Raw genomic sequence first — 14,548 nt, forward strand, 5'->3', positions numbered from 1 at the left:
CGCGAGTCCATGTCATGTGACTCGAGTCCACACCTCTGCCCGTGATACACAATATATAAAGCACGCAGCATAACAGCTGCACCAACGCATAGGTACTCACACCACCGACGGTCATGGGAACAATAATCGACCCCCCAATGGAAACCAAAGGGCACATATATAGAAAACAAATCAGTGGGAATAGTGGACAGGTGTGCGTGATGAAAGTTACGGAGGGATCCGTGACAGCAATTTACATTTTGAAATTTCAGACTTGATTTTCTCTTGCTTAAAATGTATCAACCCCCGACAATTCCATGAATTATAATCAACATAATAATTCACATTTCCTGTTGCTGCTGGATTATTTTCCTGAAGTAGAAAACTGACTCAAATGAAGATCCTACACCTGTTGGGCCCTGTCCATGGATCTGATTCCTTCCTCCCCGACAAATAGAAGGTTGCAATCTCTTTGATGCACCACATTGTTCTCTTTGATGCACCACATTGTTCTCTTTGATGCACCACATTGTTCTCTTTGATGCACCACATTGTTCTCTTTGATGCACCACATTGATCTCTTTGATGCACCACATTGTTCTCTTTGATGCACCACATTGTTCTCTTTGATGCACCACATTGTTCTCTTTGATGCACCACATTGTTCTCTTTGATGCACCACATTGATCTCTTTGATGCACCACATTGTTCTCTTTGATGCACCACATTGTTCTCTTTGATGCACCACATTGATCTCTTTGATGCACCACATTGTTCTCTTTGATGCACCACATTGTTCTCTTTGATGCACCACATTGTTCTCTTTGATGCACCACATTGTTCTCTTTGATGCACCACATTGATCTCTTTGATGCACCACATTGTTCTCTTTGATGCACCACATTGATCTCTTTGATGCACCACATTGTTCTCTTTGATGCACCACATTGTTCTCTTTGATGCACCACATTGATCTCTTTGATGCACCACATTGTTCTCTTTGATGCACCACATTGATCTCTTTGTTTTCTAGACATGCCTCAGACAGGCCACAGCACTAAAGGGCCCTACTGAGGACATCAGCCAATGAGCAGACTCATTTTGATGCAATGCCACAGTCGGCTTAGTGCATCCTGCTTTGTTCCTTTGGTTTCATACCTCTATATTCGGAAGGTTTTCTCTTCATTCTTTCTTACTCTAACTAGTCTGCACTTGTAGCATAAAAAGATTTCCACTCCTTGTGTGTCAAAGTGAACTAGATGTTCTTTTCATAATCATGTTATGAGAGGTTACATGACCTGGATAAAAAGTATGCACAATGGAGAGTATCTATTGAAAGTGAATTTCAGTACAGGCATAGACTCAATATGGATCTATGCCACAGCTCTTAAAGTGGCAATTATAAAGTGATTTACTGGTATGTGTAGTATGACGGGTACGAGCCAGATATCGTTATGATGTTGTGTCTGAGATATGTTCATACACCTTCCCCATCACCAGTCTTTCCCTGCACTGTCTTCCCTCAATCCACACTTTCAAGTAATGTACAGAGCTCTGATGGCTCAGGATCAATTAGTCTGACCAATGGAGGAGGAGTGAGGAGGAATCAATAGGTTGAATATTCGGTTGTCCTTGTAAAGAGGGATTTGTTTCTATTAACACGTAAACCCATGGGAGGAGCTTAATATACACCAACAACTATCGATGACCTTCGGCTTGTGCTGGGTGTAAAACTCATGTGAGAATCTGACCTCTTTTGATCCAATTTGATTTATTTCATATTCACTCCTCAATCAAGGTCCTACTGCCTTCTCTCCCAAGCATTCATAGCTTTTACCAGCTCTCTCTGGGGTAAGACTAAATCTGTGGAGTGTTCCGTTTGACACTTCAAGGTAACTGAGTGTGGTATTCTGCTATGTGGGAGGTTTGTCAAAGACATTCCACTAGACAAGCACACACTGTGGAGAGGGTTTCTCTAGTTGTTCCAGAGGGAGAACCTTATGAAGAGGATCACACACACACATGATTCAGTCTATTTCCTATTGTGATGGGGAAAAAATTGATACAGTTACATATCGCAACATTATTTTTGGATGATATTAAGTATTGATTTGTAATAATAGAAAATTATCAAAATACTTGTAGCTAGCGCTAGTCGGCTGTACCTGCGCCAAAACTCTGGTATTTTTCATCCTGTAGCTTGTTCTCCATCTTCCTTTTAAACAGTGAGCCAACAAGTCTTCAGCACTTTTATTTCTGATCACAACTCATTTTCTTATGATCTCTCTCTCTCTGCAGCAGACATATAGTGAGCAATATGTTCCGAACATTGAATCGCAATATAAAATCATGACAATCGCAATAGATATCGTATCAGCTCCTAAATATTGTGATAATATCATATTGTGAAGTCCCTGGAAATTCCCAGCCCTAACAGCTTATAGTCTACATGTCAGCACACACACTCTCTCTCTCTCTCTCTCTCTCTCTCTCTCTCTCTCTCTCTCTCTCTCTCTCTCTCTCTCTCTCTCTCTCTCTCTCTCTCTCTCTCTCTCTCTCTCTCTCTCTCTCTCTCTCTCAAACAATCAGGTACACTTTAGCTCAAGATTAACCAAATATTGTATTAATTGTCACTGGTTGCCTGTCAGTCAATGCTAATGACATCTTGACGGAGTCGCCCCTAGTTGACAGGAGTGGATGTGGAGTGGCTAATGCATTAATTAATGCTATACACAACACACACCTGGGAAATGGGCTCAGTGTCTCTCTTAGCTCCTCTCTCCTGATTTATTTTGCAGTACCTCTTGGTCAATTTGCAATTTCTCTATCTCTTTCATGTTCTACATGTATGTCTGGAGAGAGTGGGAGTCTGCTGCAGTGAATGTGTGTGTAAGAAGTAAGCAGTCAGGGACACAGACAGAAGCGGAATCAGGCTCTGGTTGAGGCTGAAGTTCTAGGCACCACAGAGCTTAAAGGGATAGTTCATCCCAAATGACAAAATGACACATTGGTTTCCCTGTAAGCAGTCTATAGACAAGGTATGTCAGCAATCCATGCATTAGTTTTCTTTTCCTGGCATTGTTTCCAAATGCTAATGTTTTAGCATTTGTGGCACAAATCCCATTCAAGTCATGGTACCAATATTAGCATTTTTTGCGCATGTCCAAATCCTCCGAAAATTTCTCAAATTGACTGTGAAGCTCAACAAATGTCACTATAGATGATTTGAACATGATGCATGAAAAATGCAAATATCGGTACCATGACTTGAATGGAATTTTTGCCACAAATGCTAAAACAGTGTCAGGGAAACTAAACCAGTGTCTCAGTTAAAAGCATTTCAAATAGCCAGGCTGGGCTCGTGTAGGATTTGGCACTTCTCAGCGTTTGCTGCTGTTCCAGCACAGTGTTCTGTGTCCATCTGGGACCCAGGGGAGAGATAGGGGGGTGGACACAGTGTTCTTTTCTGCTGGGGGAACACAGAAAGAGAAAGAGAGAGACAGAGAGGGAGAGATAGCGAGAGCGTTGGTCCACTTCAAAGCACTGGTCCACATTACTGAAGCACACACTCACATATACAAGCACATAATGCACTTACCCATCCTCTCTGTTTTGCTGTTTCCTGGTATCTCTCCCCCAACGGAATTCACAAACAGAATACCATGTACTGTATATATATGTTGTCCGAACCTCTGGCAGTCTCTATGGGGGTACCACAGGGTTCAATTATTGGGCCGACTCTTTTCTCTGTATATATCAACGATGTCGCTCTTGCTGCGGGTGATTCCCTGATCCACCTCTATGCAGACGACACCATTCTGTATACATCTGCTCCTTCTTTGGACACTGTGTTAACTAACATCTAAACAAGCTTCACTGCTCTTAAACGCTAGCAAAACCAAATGCATGCTTTTCAACCGTTTGCTGCCCGTCTGGCTAAACTGTAAACTCTCCTTTTAGACTCATATCAAACATCTCCAATTCAAAATCCAATCTAGAATCGGCTTTCTATTTCGCAAAAAGACTCCTTCACCCACGTCGCAAAAATTACCCTAGTAAAACTTACTATCCTACCGACCCTCGACTTTGGCGATGTCATCTACAAAATAGCTTCCAATACTCTACTCAGCATATTGGATGCAGTCTATCACAGTGCCATCTGTTTTGTTACCAAAGCCACCCACCACTGCGACCTGTATGCTCTAGTCGGCTGGCCCTCGCTACATATTCGTCGCCAGACCCACTGGCTCCAGGTCATCTATAAGTCTATGCTAGGTAAAGCTCCGCCTTATCTCAGCTCACTGGTCACAATAATTGCAAAATTCGTTCCCTCACTAACTTTAAACATCAGCTATCTGAGCAGCTAACCGATCGCTGCAGCTGTACATAGTCCATCTGTAAATAGCCCACCCAATCTACCTACCTCATCCCCATATTGTTTTTAATTACTTTGCTGCTCTTTTGCACAAAAGTATCACTACTTACACACCATCATCTGCTCATCATCATCTACTCATCTACCACTCCAGTGTTAATCTGCTAAATTGTAATTACTTTGCTACTATGGCATATTTATTGCCTTACCTCCTCATGCCATTTGCACACACTGTATATAGACATTCTTTTTTTATATTGTGTTATTGACTGTACACTTGTTTATTCCATGTGTAACTCTGTGTTTCTTTGTCTTGGCCAGGTCGCAGTTGTAAATGAGAACTTGTTCTCAACTAGCTTACCTGGTTAAATAAAGGTGAAATAAATAATAAATAAATAAAGATTAATGTCCTGTATATGTGAGTCTTTATAGCAGAGGCGAGGTCCAAGTGGACTAAGAGACTGAAGGGAGGTGTCATATCATAACACTCCATTGCTTAGCTTATGTACTAATGTGGTGAGGTGACATAGTTGATGTCTGTTTCTCTGCTTCTAACCATCTCGTAACCTGTGAATCCCTCTAATTTTACCAGTACCTGATCTCTGTTGTCCTCTCTTTTTCTGCCTTTCTTCCAGAAGGATCTGCCACTGCCCCGCAAGAACAGCAGGTTAGTACATCCTCCCTCCCTCCTGGCCAACTGGGCACTCCCTAAGAAACACACCCGGAGCCTGGGGAAGTGTGTGTTTGGAAACAACAACTCTTTTATCAGCCGAGGGCTCTACTGTCCTGGTTGGAAGATTTCATCCCTGTTGAATCCCTGTTAAGACATGATTAGCATTTCAACACCCTATTGAGGGTTTGAGGATACTTTAGAGGTACTTAGAGGGGAATTAGAATGAATGGAGGAGGCAATCCTGCCATCTGTCTGGGTAGACAGCGCTCTGCGTCTGATCGCTTTCCATGGTGCTGAAACACTTCCTCCTCCGTCTTTGTCTGTCTCTCGCTCTCTCTCTCGCTCACCCTTCTCATACCCTAGCTTGTTTGTGGTAAGGAAACAGCTCCAGTGTGTTATTGTCTGTGTCAGCAAGACAAAGATATGGCTGACATAATTGATCAAATCAAATCAAATCAAATTTTATTTGTCACATACACATGGTTAGCAGATGTTAATGCGAGTGTAGCGAAATGCTTGTGCTTCTAGTTCCGACAATGCAGTGATAACCAACAAGTAATCTAACTAACAATTCCAAAACTACTGTCTTATACACAGTGTAAGGGGATAAGGAACATGTACATAAGGATATATGAATGAGTGATGGTACAGAGCAGCATACAGTAGATGGTATTGAGTACAGTATATACATATGAGATGAGTGTGTAGACAAAGTAAACAAAGTGGCATAGTTAAAGTGGCTAGTGATACATGTGTTACATAAGGATGCAGTCGATGATGTAGAGTACAGTATATACATAGGCATATGAGATGAATAATGTAGGGTAAGTAACATTATATAAGGTAGCATTGTTTAAAGTGGCTAGTGATATATTTACATCATTTCCCATCAATTCCCATTATTAAAATGGCTGGAGTTGGGTCAGTGTCAATGACAGTGTGTTGGCAGCAGCCACTCAGTGTTAGTGGTGGCTGTTTAACAGTCTGATGGCCTTGAGATAGAAGCTGTTTTTCAGTCTCTCGGTCCCAGCTTTGATGCACCTGTACTGACCTCGCCTTCTGGATGATAGCGGGGTGAACAGGCAGTGGTTCGGGTGGTTGATGTCCTTGATGATCTTTATGGCCTTCCTGTAACAACGGGTGGTGTAGGTGTCCTGGAGGGCAGGTAGTTTGCCCCCGGTGATGCGTTGTGCAGTCCTCACTACCCTCTGGAGAGCCTTACGGTTGAGGGCGGAGCAGTTGCCGTACCAGGCGGTGATACAGCCCGCCAGGATGCTCTCGATTGTGCATCTGTAGAAGTTTGTGAGTGCTTTTGGTGACAAGCCGAATTTCTTCAGCCTCCTGAGGTTGAATAGGCGCTGCTGTTAATGAAATGTTATAATATCTTAATAATGTGGTAGATGAAGCTTTCATCATTCTATCAAATTGTGTGTGTGTGTGTGTGTGCGCACGCACGCTTGTGTGTGTTTATAATCACAGCATACAGAACACAGACCCAAGCAGTCTCTCTGTGTAGTCTCTGTCCCTACTTGCATCCATTCCCTCTCTCTGCCTTTCTCTGTAACCCGTCTCTTCCCCCTGCCCATATCACCCACACCATACCGCTGGGAAATAAACCAGGAAATGAACCTGGGGACTGTGCTGACCTCTGACCTCAGTGACCACTGGTCATCTCTATCTTTCCCTCACAGTGGTATTCAGCTTTCATTTTGTCCCCCATTTAGTCATCAACTCTATGCTCTCCTCCAGAGATATACCATCTGGGTTCATTCTGTCTCAGTCTGGTTCCCATTCTAGGCCTCCCTCCCCTTAGACCAGTATCATCCATATCATCCATTATAGATGAGCTCACTGGAGTAGGCCTCACATTCATCTACTGCCTTGATCTATTCATCTGGATGGGGTGTCTCCTCTATTGTTCTCAGTAGGCTTGTATTTATCAGCACTGTTGAGGTTTTAGATTTGCTTGGATGAATTACGGAATGGATGTGCACATATCTAATCTAATCTGTTTTTTGTTATGTAAGAAACGTCCGCTTGTATACACACATATTGCAGATAAACACACACATCTCTACCACCTCCTAGCATCAGCTTCACTTAACACGCTCTGGACTTCTTTAAGTGTCTTCTCCTCATCCCTAGGATTATGAATTCATAATCCCTTCTTCCCTCGCTCTCTTTTCTCTCATTCATATTTACAATAGCCTCAAGTAAAAAGCTTTTCACACAGATTTCCCCCTCAAGTACACACACAGCGAGAGAGAGAGAGCGCATTCTTATGACATTACCCCCCCCCCCCCAACTTCTTTCTGTCTCAAATTAGTCCTTTTGAAAGTTTTTCTTGGTAAGCCTTTCCTTGCCATGACCCTTACCCTTGAGACACGATCCGCAATACCCTGTCTGCTTTTTTGTTCCTATTTAAAACCAAAGACAGCCTCTCTCTCTCTCTCTCCTTTACTGTCGTTTGTCCACCGCCACATCACTCAGACACCGGTGCACATCTAAAGGTTGAGAGAGCGTTTGCGATGACATTTTCAAGGGACCCTGGTGCTTCCTGACTCTCACTTCTCAACTGCTCTCGTTGTTTAGCATTACGCTAAGCTACCCTCCCTACGCAAGCAACATGTTCCGAGGCACCAAAAGGTACAATATAAAACAAAGGGCACTGTTAAATAGGTCAGTGTGTCCTGAGGGATGGGGGATTCTGTCTTTGTAATATGTGATTTTGTTCCCTGTACTCCCTTTTGTTTTATCCTCTAATCCCTCCCCCCCTCCATCACCTCATCTATCTGTGTTTCTCTCCCTCCCTCCATCACCTCATTTATCTGTGTTTCTCTGCCTCCCTCCATAACCTCATCTATCTGTGTTTCTCTCCCTCCCTCCATAACCTCATCTATCTGTGTTTCTCTCCCTCCCTCCATAACCTCATCTATCTGTGTTTCTCTCCCTCCCTCCATAACCTCATCTATCTGTGTTTCTCTCCCTCCCTCCATAACCTCATCTATCTGTGTTTCTCTCCCTCCCTCCATCACCTCATCTATCTGTGTTTCTCTCCCTCCCTCCATAACCTCATCTATCTGTGTTTCTCTCCCTCTCTCCATCACCTCATCTATCTGTGTTTCTCTCCCTCCCTTCATCACCTCATCTATCTGTGTTTCTCTCCCTCCCTCCATCACCTCATCTATCTGTGTTTCTCTCCCTCCCTCCATCACCTCATCTATCTGTGTTTCTCTCCCTCCCTCCATCACCTCATCTATCTGTGTTTCTCTCCCTCCCTTCATCACCTCATCTCTCTGTGTTTCTCTCCCTCTCTCCATCACCTCATCTATCTGTGTTTCTCTCCCTCCCTTCATCACCTCATCTATCTGTGTTTCTCTCCCTCCCTCCATCACCTCATCTATCTGTGTTTCTCTCCCCCCCTCCATCACCTCATCTATCTGTGTTCCTCTCCCTCCCTCCCTCCACCACCTCATCTATCTGTGTTTCTCTCCCTCCCTCCATCACCTCATCTATCTGTGTTTCTCTCCCTCTCTCCATCACCTCATCTATCTGTGTCTCTCTCCCTCCCTCCATCACCTCATCTATCTGTGTTTCTCTCCGTCTCTGTGTTTGTGTAGCAGCTAAGTGTTCATGAGGAGATGGTTAGCATTTACAGTGAGACTGATGTGTTTGTGCTTGTAAGGTTACCGAGTGTGTGTGTGTGTGTGTGTGTGTGTGTGTGTGTGTGTGTGTGTGTGTGTGTGTGTGTGTGTGTGTGTGTGTGTGTGTGTGTGTGTGTGTGTGTGTGTGTGTGTGTGTGTGTGTGTGTGTGTGTGTGTGTGTGTGTGTGTGTGTGTGTGTGTGTGTGTGTCCATCTGGTTTTGTATTTCTGCTCAGTTCTGCTGAGTGAGGCTGTTGAGTGGCTCAGAGTAGTGTTTATGACGATTGCTGTGTCAGTGTTTCTACGGATATCCTCTATGTACCAGCTAAGATAGGACTGTAGCATTATTTGAGGCTTAACATTGTATTTACTAATCAGTGACTCAAATGAAAGGTGACTATTTGATTATATCCATGTCTCTGTTTGAATCAGGTTGACTCAGTGATGCTGAGATAAACTCTTTGTTGAGCGATGACTGCAAGGGGATACGTAGCTGTCTGACACATAGCATATTCTAAATCAGTTAGTTCTAGCTATGATCAAGATCATTTTGCTTTAATCTCAGAGAAGTTCTCCTACTGTGCCCCAGTTCCTCCTACTCCCAATGACTTCATTCTCTCCTGCTGATTGGCCAGGGATTAGGCTGCCTCTGGCCTGTTATTACTGCAGTTTTAACACACACACCAACACACACAAACACCCACCAGACAGAAGATACACGACTTAGTCAGCATGCTGATTAACAAGAAGTCTGTTGTGCTGATGTTTCATATGAATTTGTGTGTTCAATCATCTCAGAGTGCACCTATATAATTGCTTTCAAACAAATGTATATCTTCCCATTACACTGCAGTGTAATAGATCTATCAGCCTTTGTTGCCATTTTAAGCTAGCTGGTGCTCTGTTACAGCAGGTTCATCAATGGCATTCCCTATTTGTTTTGAATGGACATGCCATCATCACACTACATTATCTTCCAGTCACATCCTCAAGTCAAAGTGGCTTGGCAAGTGAGGAGAGAGAGTGAGGGAGAAAGAAAGGGGTAGAGAAAATGAGAGCGGGAGAGAGAGGGAGTGAGTCAGAGCACAGGGCCCAGGGCCCAGGGGTAATATCTCTATCTCAGCCTCCATCAAGGACCAACACACTGGGGTTATGTGAGCAGTGAAGACATGCACAGGCCTCTCTCTCTCTCTCTCTCTCTCTCTCTCTCTCTCTCTCTCTCTCTCTCTCTCTCTCTCTCTCTCTCTCTCTCTCTCTCTCTCTCTCTCTCTCTCTCTCTCTCTATCTTTCCCTCTCCTGATTTCTTTCTGTCTGTATCCAGCTCTTTACAGTTTAAACACAAAAGAGAGGATGGCAGAGAGAAAGAGAGCTCGTGAGCGAGAGAACGTCCTGGGATGAGTGTCCATTCAGCTGTAGTCAGGCACATGCGTGCACACGAGTCTCTCCTCTTTTTATGTGGGGGTGTGTGTGTTTCCATGTGTGTGTGTTAGCTCAATACAGATGTATTGGGTGGGTGTGTTCAGGATGGAAGGAGTGAGAGGTAAAGAAGATAAAGAGGGAAGGAGAGATAAAAGGAGAGATAATGAGTGTTGATAATCAGACAGTGTATGTCCCTCAGGTGCTGGGCTCAGGTGTACCTCATCACAAAAAAGATCAGAGCGAAAACAACACTGCTCCATCCCCAACCCCTCCCTAGAACACACACACACACAAACACACACATGGCCACACCTTAACCCTTACAAACAAACAAGGCCATCAGACCACTATTACACAGTACTTAAAGGTAGACTCAGTAATATGAGGTAGATGCAAAAAGTAAAGAGCGTAGTGGGTCAACTAAGAGCATTTAACTTCTCCACTGTGTTGGTGCCCTGGCTGCCAGGTTGTTCACAGTGTGAAGCGAACCCAGATACTGTGTGTGACTGTGAGAGTGAAGTCCTGCATCTCATTTATCACAATATATCTCTGGTGCTGCTTCGTGGCAGTGTCATTTAGCTGAATCTACCTTCAAACAATACCACACGTATCACACATCGAATGAGGTAAGTGGGGTGTCGAGATACCTGGGCCAGACCAAAGAATCCGTCCTTCTGAGTGGTCTCCTGTCCCTCAGGGGATGTTTGGACTCAATAGCAGTAGCTTTGGTGGTAGTGGTAGCATTACTCCTCTCTTAGAGTAAAAATCATTTCGGTGGAGTAATGGGTCTTTTATTCTCTTTGATCTTCTTTAGTCCCGTCGAAGCCTGACTTCAGTTCCAGGAAAAGTCTACCCCCCCAATACTGAATCTGAAGAATGCCACTCTTGACACTGTCCGTTGTGTCTCTGTCAGCCTCTATGTTTCTAGACAAAATAAAGGAATCTTTGTTTATCAAAGACAATAACAAGAAGCTAATGTTTTGTCTCTGAGACTGCAACGTCAAAAGCTGTTCCAGTAAGCCCCTAGACCAGTGGTATTCCGTGTTGGAGTTGTATTGTTTTTTAAATTAAAAGTGAAGATTATTGTATGGGACAATATACAAACATTTTTGAGAAAGATCATTTGAAAATTGTTATTTTATTGAGTAAATGTATTTATTGGTTTCTTTTTTTATTGGAGTGCCGATGGGGTGCCCAGAAACTTGTCGAAATAATAGTTTGCATTTCACTGCCCTGACACTGATCTACAGTCAGTTGTGATTCCCTTAACTGGCTATCGCCCCCACATTAGTATGGCATTGGTTGAAGCTCAATGTTAAATTCAGGTACACAACACACCCTGCCTCTGGTCATGAGCCATCTGGGTTGATAGAATTAGGCTAACAATAAAATGTCTTGCCCCGACCTAGCTCAATATCTAGGAGTCGGATAAAAACAAGACTACAGCGTCCATAAAGTGACTATTAGACTTGCCACCTTTTGGACTGAATACGTTTGTAGGGGCAACAGTTTTGATCAAATGAATAATTTATCAACACCCAGCTAGCACAGTGGATCTGGGCCGATTCCGGCTGAGAGTCGTTGCGCTCGGCTGACGTCATGTGGCCCGAGTCTGGGCCGACAGCAGCAGTATTACTTATGGCTAGGTTGTAGGGATTGAGTTTGGGCCGACAGCAGCAGTATTACTTATGGCTAGGTTGTGGGGATTGAGTTTGGGCCGATTCCGTTGGCAGTTATCTGGCCCAAATGTATTACTTGGGGCTCAGGCCAATTGTGGCTACTCTCTGGCAGATGATTACACAGGATGCTTTATATAATTAACATTTTATTATTTATTTATTTATTCCATATTTTCTCATTGTTTCTGTGATAAAAAATACAATTATTTAAGTAGTGTTTTAGTATTTTGATACTTTGTGCAAGGAAAACTGATGAGCATTTAAACCTTTGCAGATCAGGCCTCCTGAGTGGTGCAGCGGTCTAAGGCACTGCATCGCAGTGCAAACTACGTTGCTACAGATGCTGGTTTAATACCCGTGCCGACCGGGAGACCCATGAGGCGACGCACAATTGGCCTAGCGCAGTCCGGATTAGGAGAGGGTTTGGACGGCCGGGATGTTCTTGTCCCACTAGGCTGTAGCAACTACTGTGGTGGATCAGGTGCTGACATGGTCACCAGGTGTACGGTGTTTCCTCTGACACATTGTTGCGGCTGGTTTAACGTGCATTGTGTCAAGAAGCAGTGCGGCTTGGCGGGGTTGTGTTTTGGAGGACGCAGGGCTCTCGACCTTTGCCTCTCCTGAGGCCGAATGGGAGTTGCAGTGACAAGACAATTGGATATGATGAAAAGGGGGTAATAAATATATAAATAAATACAATTATTTAACAAAAATTGTGGATGGGTATAATTTGTATGTATAAAATGTATAATAGTAATTTAAAAATGACTAAATCAGGTAATTTTGTTTACATTTATTTAAAATGGCATCAAGCCGCTTCTTGGAGGGATTCTGGGAAAATGCCGGCAAAAACGTCTGAATTCCGTTAGACGGATACATCGTGTCAATTCTGGTCAATCATTCATTTTGATTTCCGGCCGAGTCCGACACCCGATTCCGGGCCGATTCAATCAGTTATGGCCCCCCGGAAAAGGGCCACTTCTGGGAAGATTCCTCATGTTAGCTGGGCATCTTTTAATGCGAATCTCAGGAGTTCTAAAACCAGACCAAAGCACTTGGATTGCGCAGCAACAGCGCTATTAGCTAGATTTCACCAGTCGGGTGAGAGGCAAGCTACAAGCTAAGGAAGATAGCTATATTTTGCTATGGAAGTCATCTGGCTGAACTCATCTGTGCAAACTGTTGGCCTTGAAACTTGTGTGTAATCAGAGTACAAACAAATACGCACAAATAAGATAGTACTGTTCTGTATGTACTGTGCTGTATGTACTGTGCTGTATGTACTGTGTGTATATGCTGTACATTATGTACTGTACTGTATGTACTGTTCTGTATGTACTGTTCTGTATGTACTGTTCTGTATGTATTGTACTGTATGTACTGTTCTGTATGTACTGTGTTGTATGTATTGTATGTACTGTATGTATGTACTGTTCTGTATGTACTGTGCTGTATGTACTGTGTGTATGTATTGTACTGTATGTACTGTTCTGTATGTACTGTGTTGTATGTATTGTATGTACTGTATGTACTGTCTGTGCTGTATGTATGTACTGTATGTACTGTGCTGTATGTATGTGCTGTATGTATGTGCTGTATGTATGTACTGTGCTGTATGTACTGTGCTGTATGTACTGTATGTGCTGTATGTACTGTATGTGCTGTATGTGCTGTATGTACTGTACTGTATGTGCTGTATGTACTGTACTGTACAGTGCTGTATGTACTGTATGTATGTGCTGTGCTGTATGTACTGTGCTGTATGTATGTACTGTATGTACTGTGCTGTATGTATGTGCTGTATGTATGTGCTGTATGTATGTACTGTGCTGTATGTACTGTGCTGTATGTACTGTATGTGCTGTATGTACTGTATGTGCTGTATGTGCTGTATGTACTGTACTGTATGTGCTGTATGTACTGTACTGTACAGTGCTGTATGTACTGTATGTATGTGCTGTGCTGTATGTACTGTATGTACTGTGCTGTATGTACTGTATGTACTGTACTGTATGTACTGTGCTGTATGTATGTGCTGTATGTACTGTGCTGTATGTGCTGTATGTACTGTGCTGTATGTACTGTATGTGCTGTGCTGTATGTACTGTGCTGTATGTACTGTATGCATGTGCTGTATGTACTGTGCTGTATGTACTGTATGTGCTCTGGCCCCCCAATGGTGGAACAAACTCCCTCACGACGCCAGGACAGCGGAGTCAATCACCACCTTCCAGAGACACCTGAAACCCCACCTCTTTAAGGAGTACCTAGGATAGGATAAGTAATCCCTCTCACCCCCCTTTAAGATTTAGATGCACAATTGTAAAGTGACTGTTCCACTGGATGTCATAAGGTGAATGCACCAATTTGTACGTCGCTCTGGATAAGAGCGTCTGCTAAATGACTTAAATGTAAATGTAAATGTGAATGTCCTTGGCTGCTATTGCCAGTTAGCTAGCCAACTAATGTTAGCTAACTAGCTAGCTACAAGCTAACAAGGCTTTAACATTAGCTGTGTGGACTGATCATGAACCGGCCGGCACAACTCAATGTTGACAATATCTCCCACATTCGTCCACAAAGCACAGCTAGCTAGCTAAATAAAGTTCATTGTCAACACCAAACCTTGGGAAACTGCCACGCTGGAGAGACTGGAGAGACCAACTCTAAACTTTCAAGGAATACGTTGTTGCCCCTCCGTAAAATGCACTCCATCCCTACGGGACATCCCAGGGACACACTGCTTATCAGGGTGGCGGATTGTGTTCCCGGAAATACGT

General features: G+C 43.5%; 1 protein-coding gene across 1 annotated transcript in view; it reads left to right on the top strand.

The window, feature by feature from the left end:
• The window catches only part of LOC124016152 (microtubule-associated serine/threonine-protein kinase 1-like), a 72,929-nt gene that overhangs the window by 6,843 nt on the left and 51,538 nt on the right, over positions 1-14,548 (top strand). The window contains exon 2 of the mRNA XM_046331687.1: positions 4,993-5,021. Within this exon, the coding sequence (XP_046187643.1) occupies positions 4,993-5,021 (29 nt within the window). The remainder of the gene's footprint in view (positions 1-4,992; positions 5,022-14,548) is intronic.

This window comes from Oncorhynchus gorbuscha, linkage group LG26, assembly GCF_021184085.1.
Source record: "Oncorhynchus gorbuscha isolate QuinsamMale2020 ecotype Even-year linkage group LG26, OgorEven_v1.0, whole genome shotgun sequence".
In the NCBI taxonomy this organism is placed as follows: Eukaryota; Metazoa; Chordata; class Actinopteri; order Salmoniformes; family Salmonidae; genus Oncorhynchus; species Oncorhynchus gorbuscha.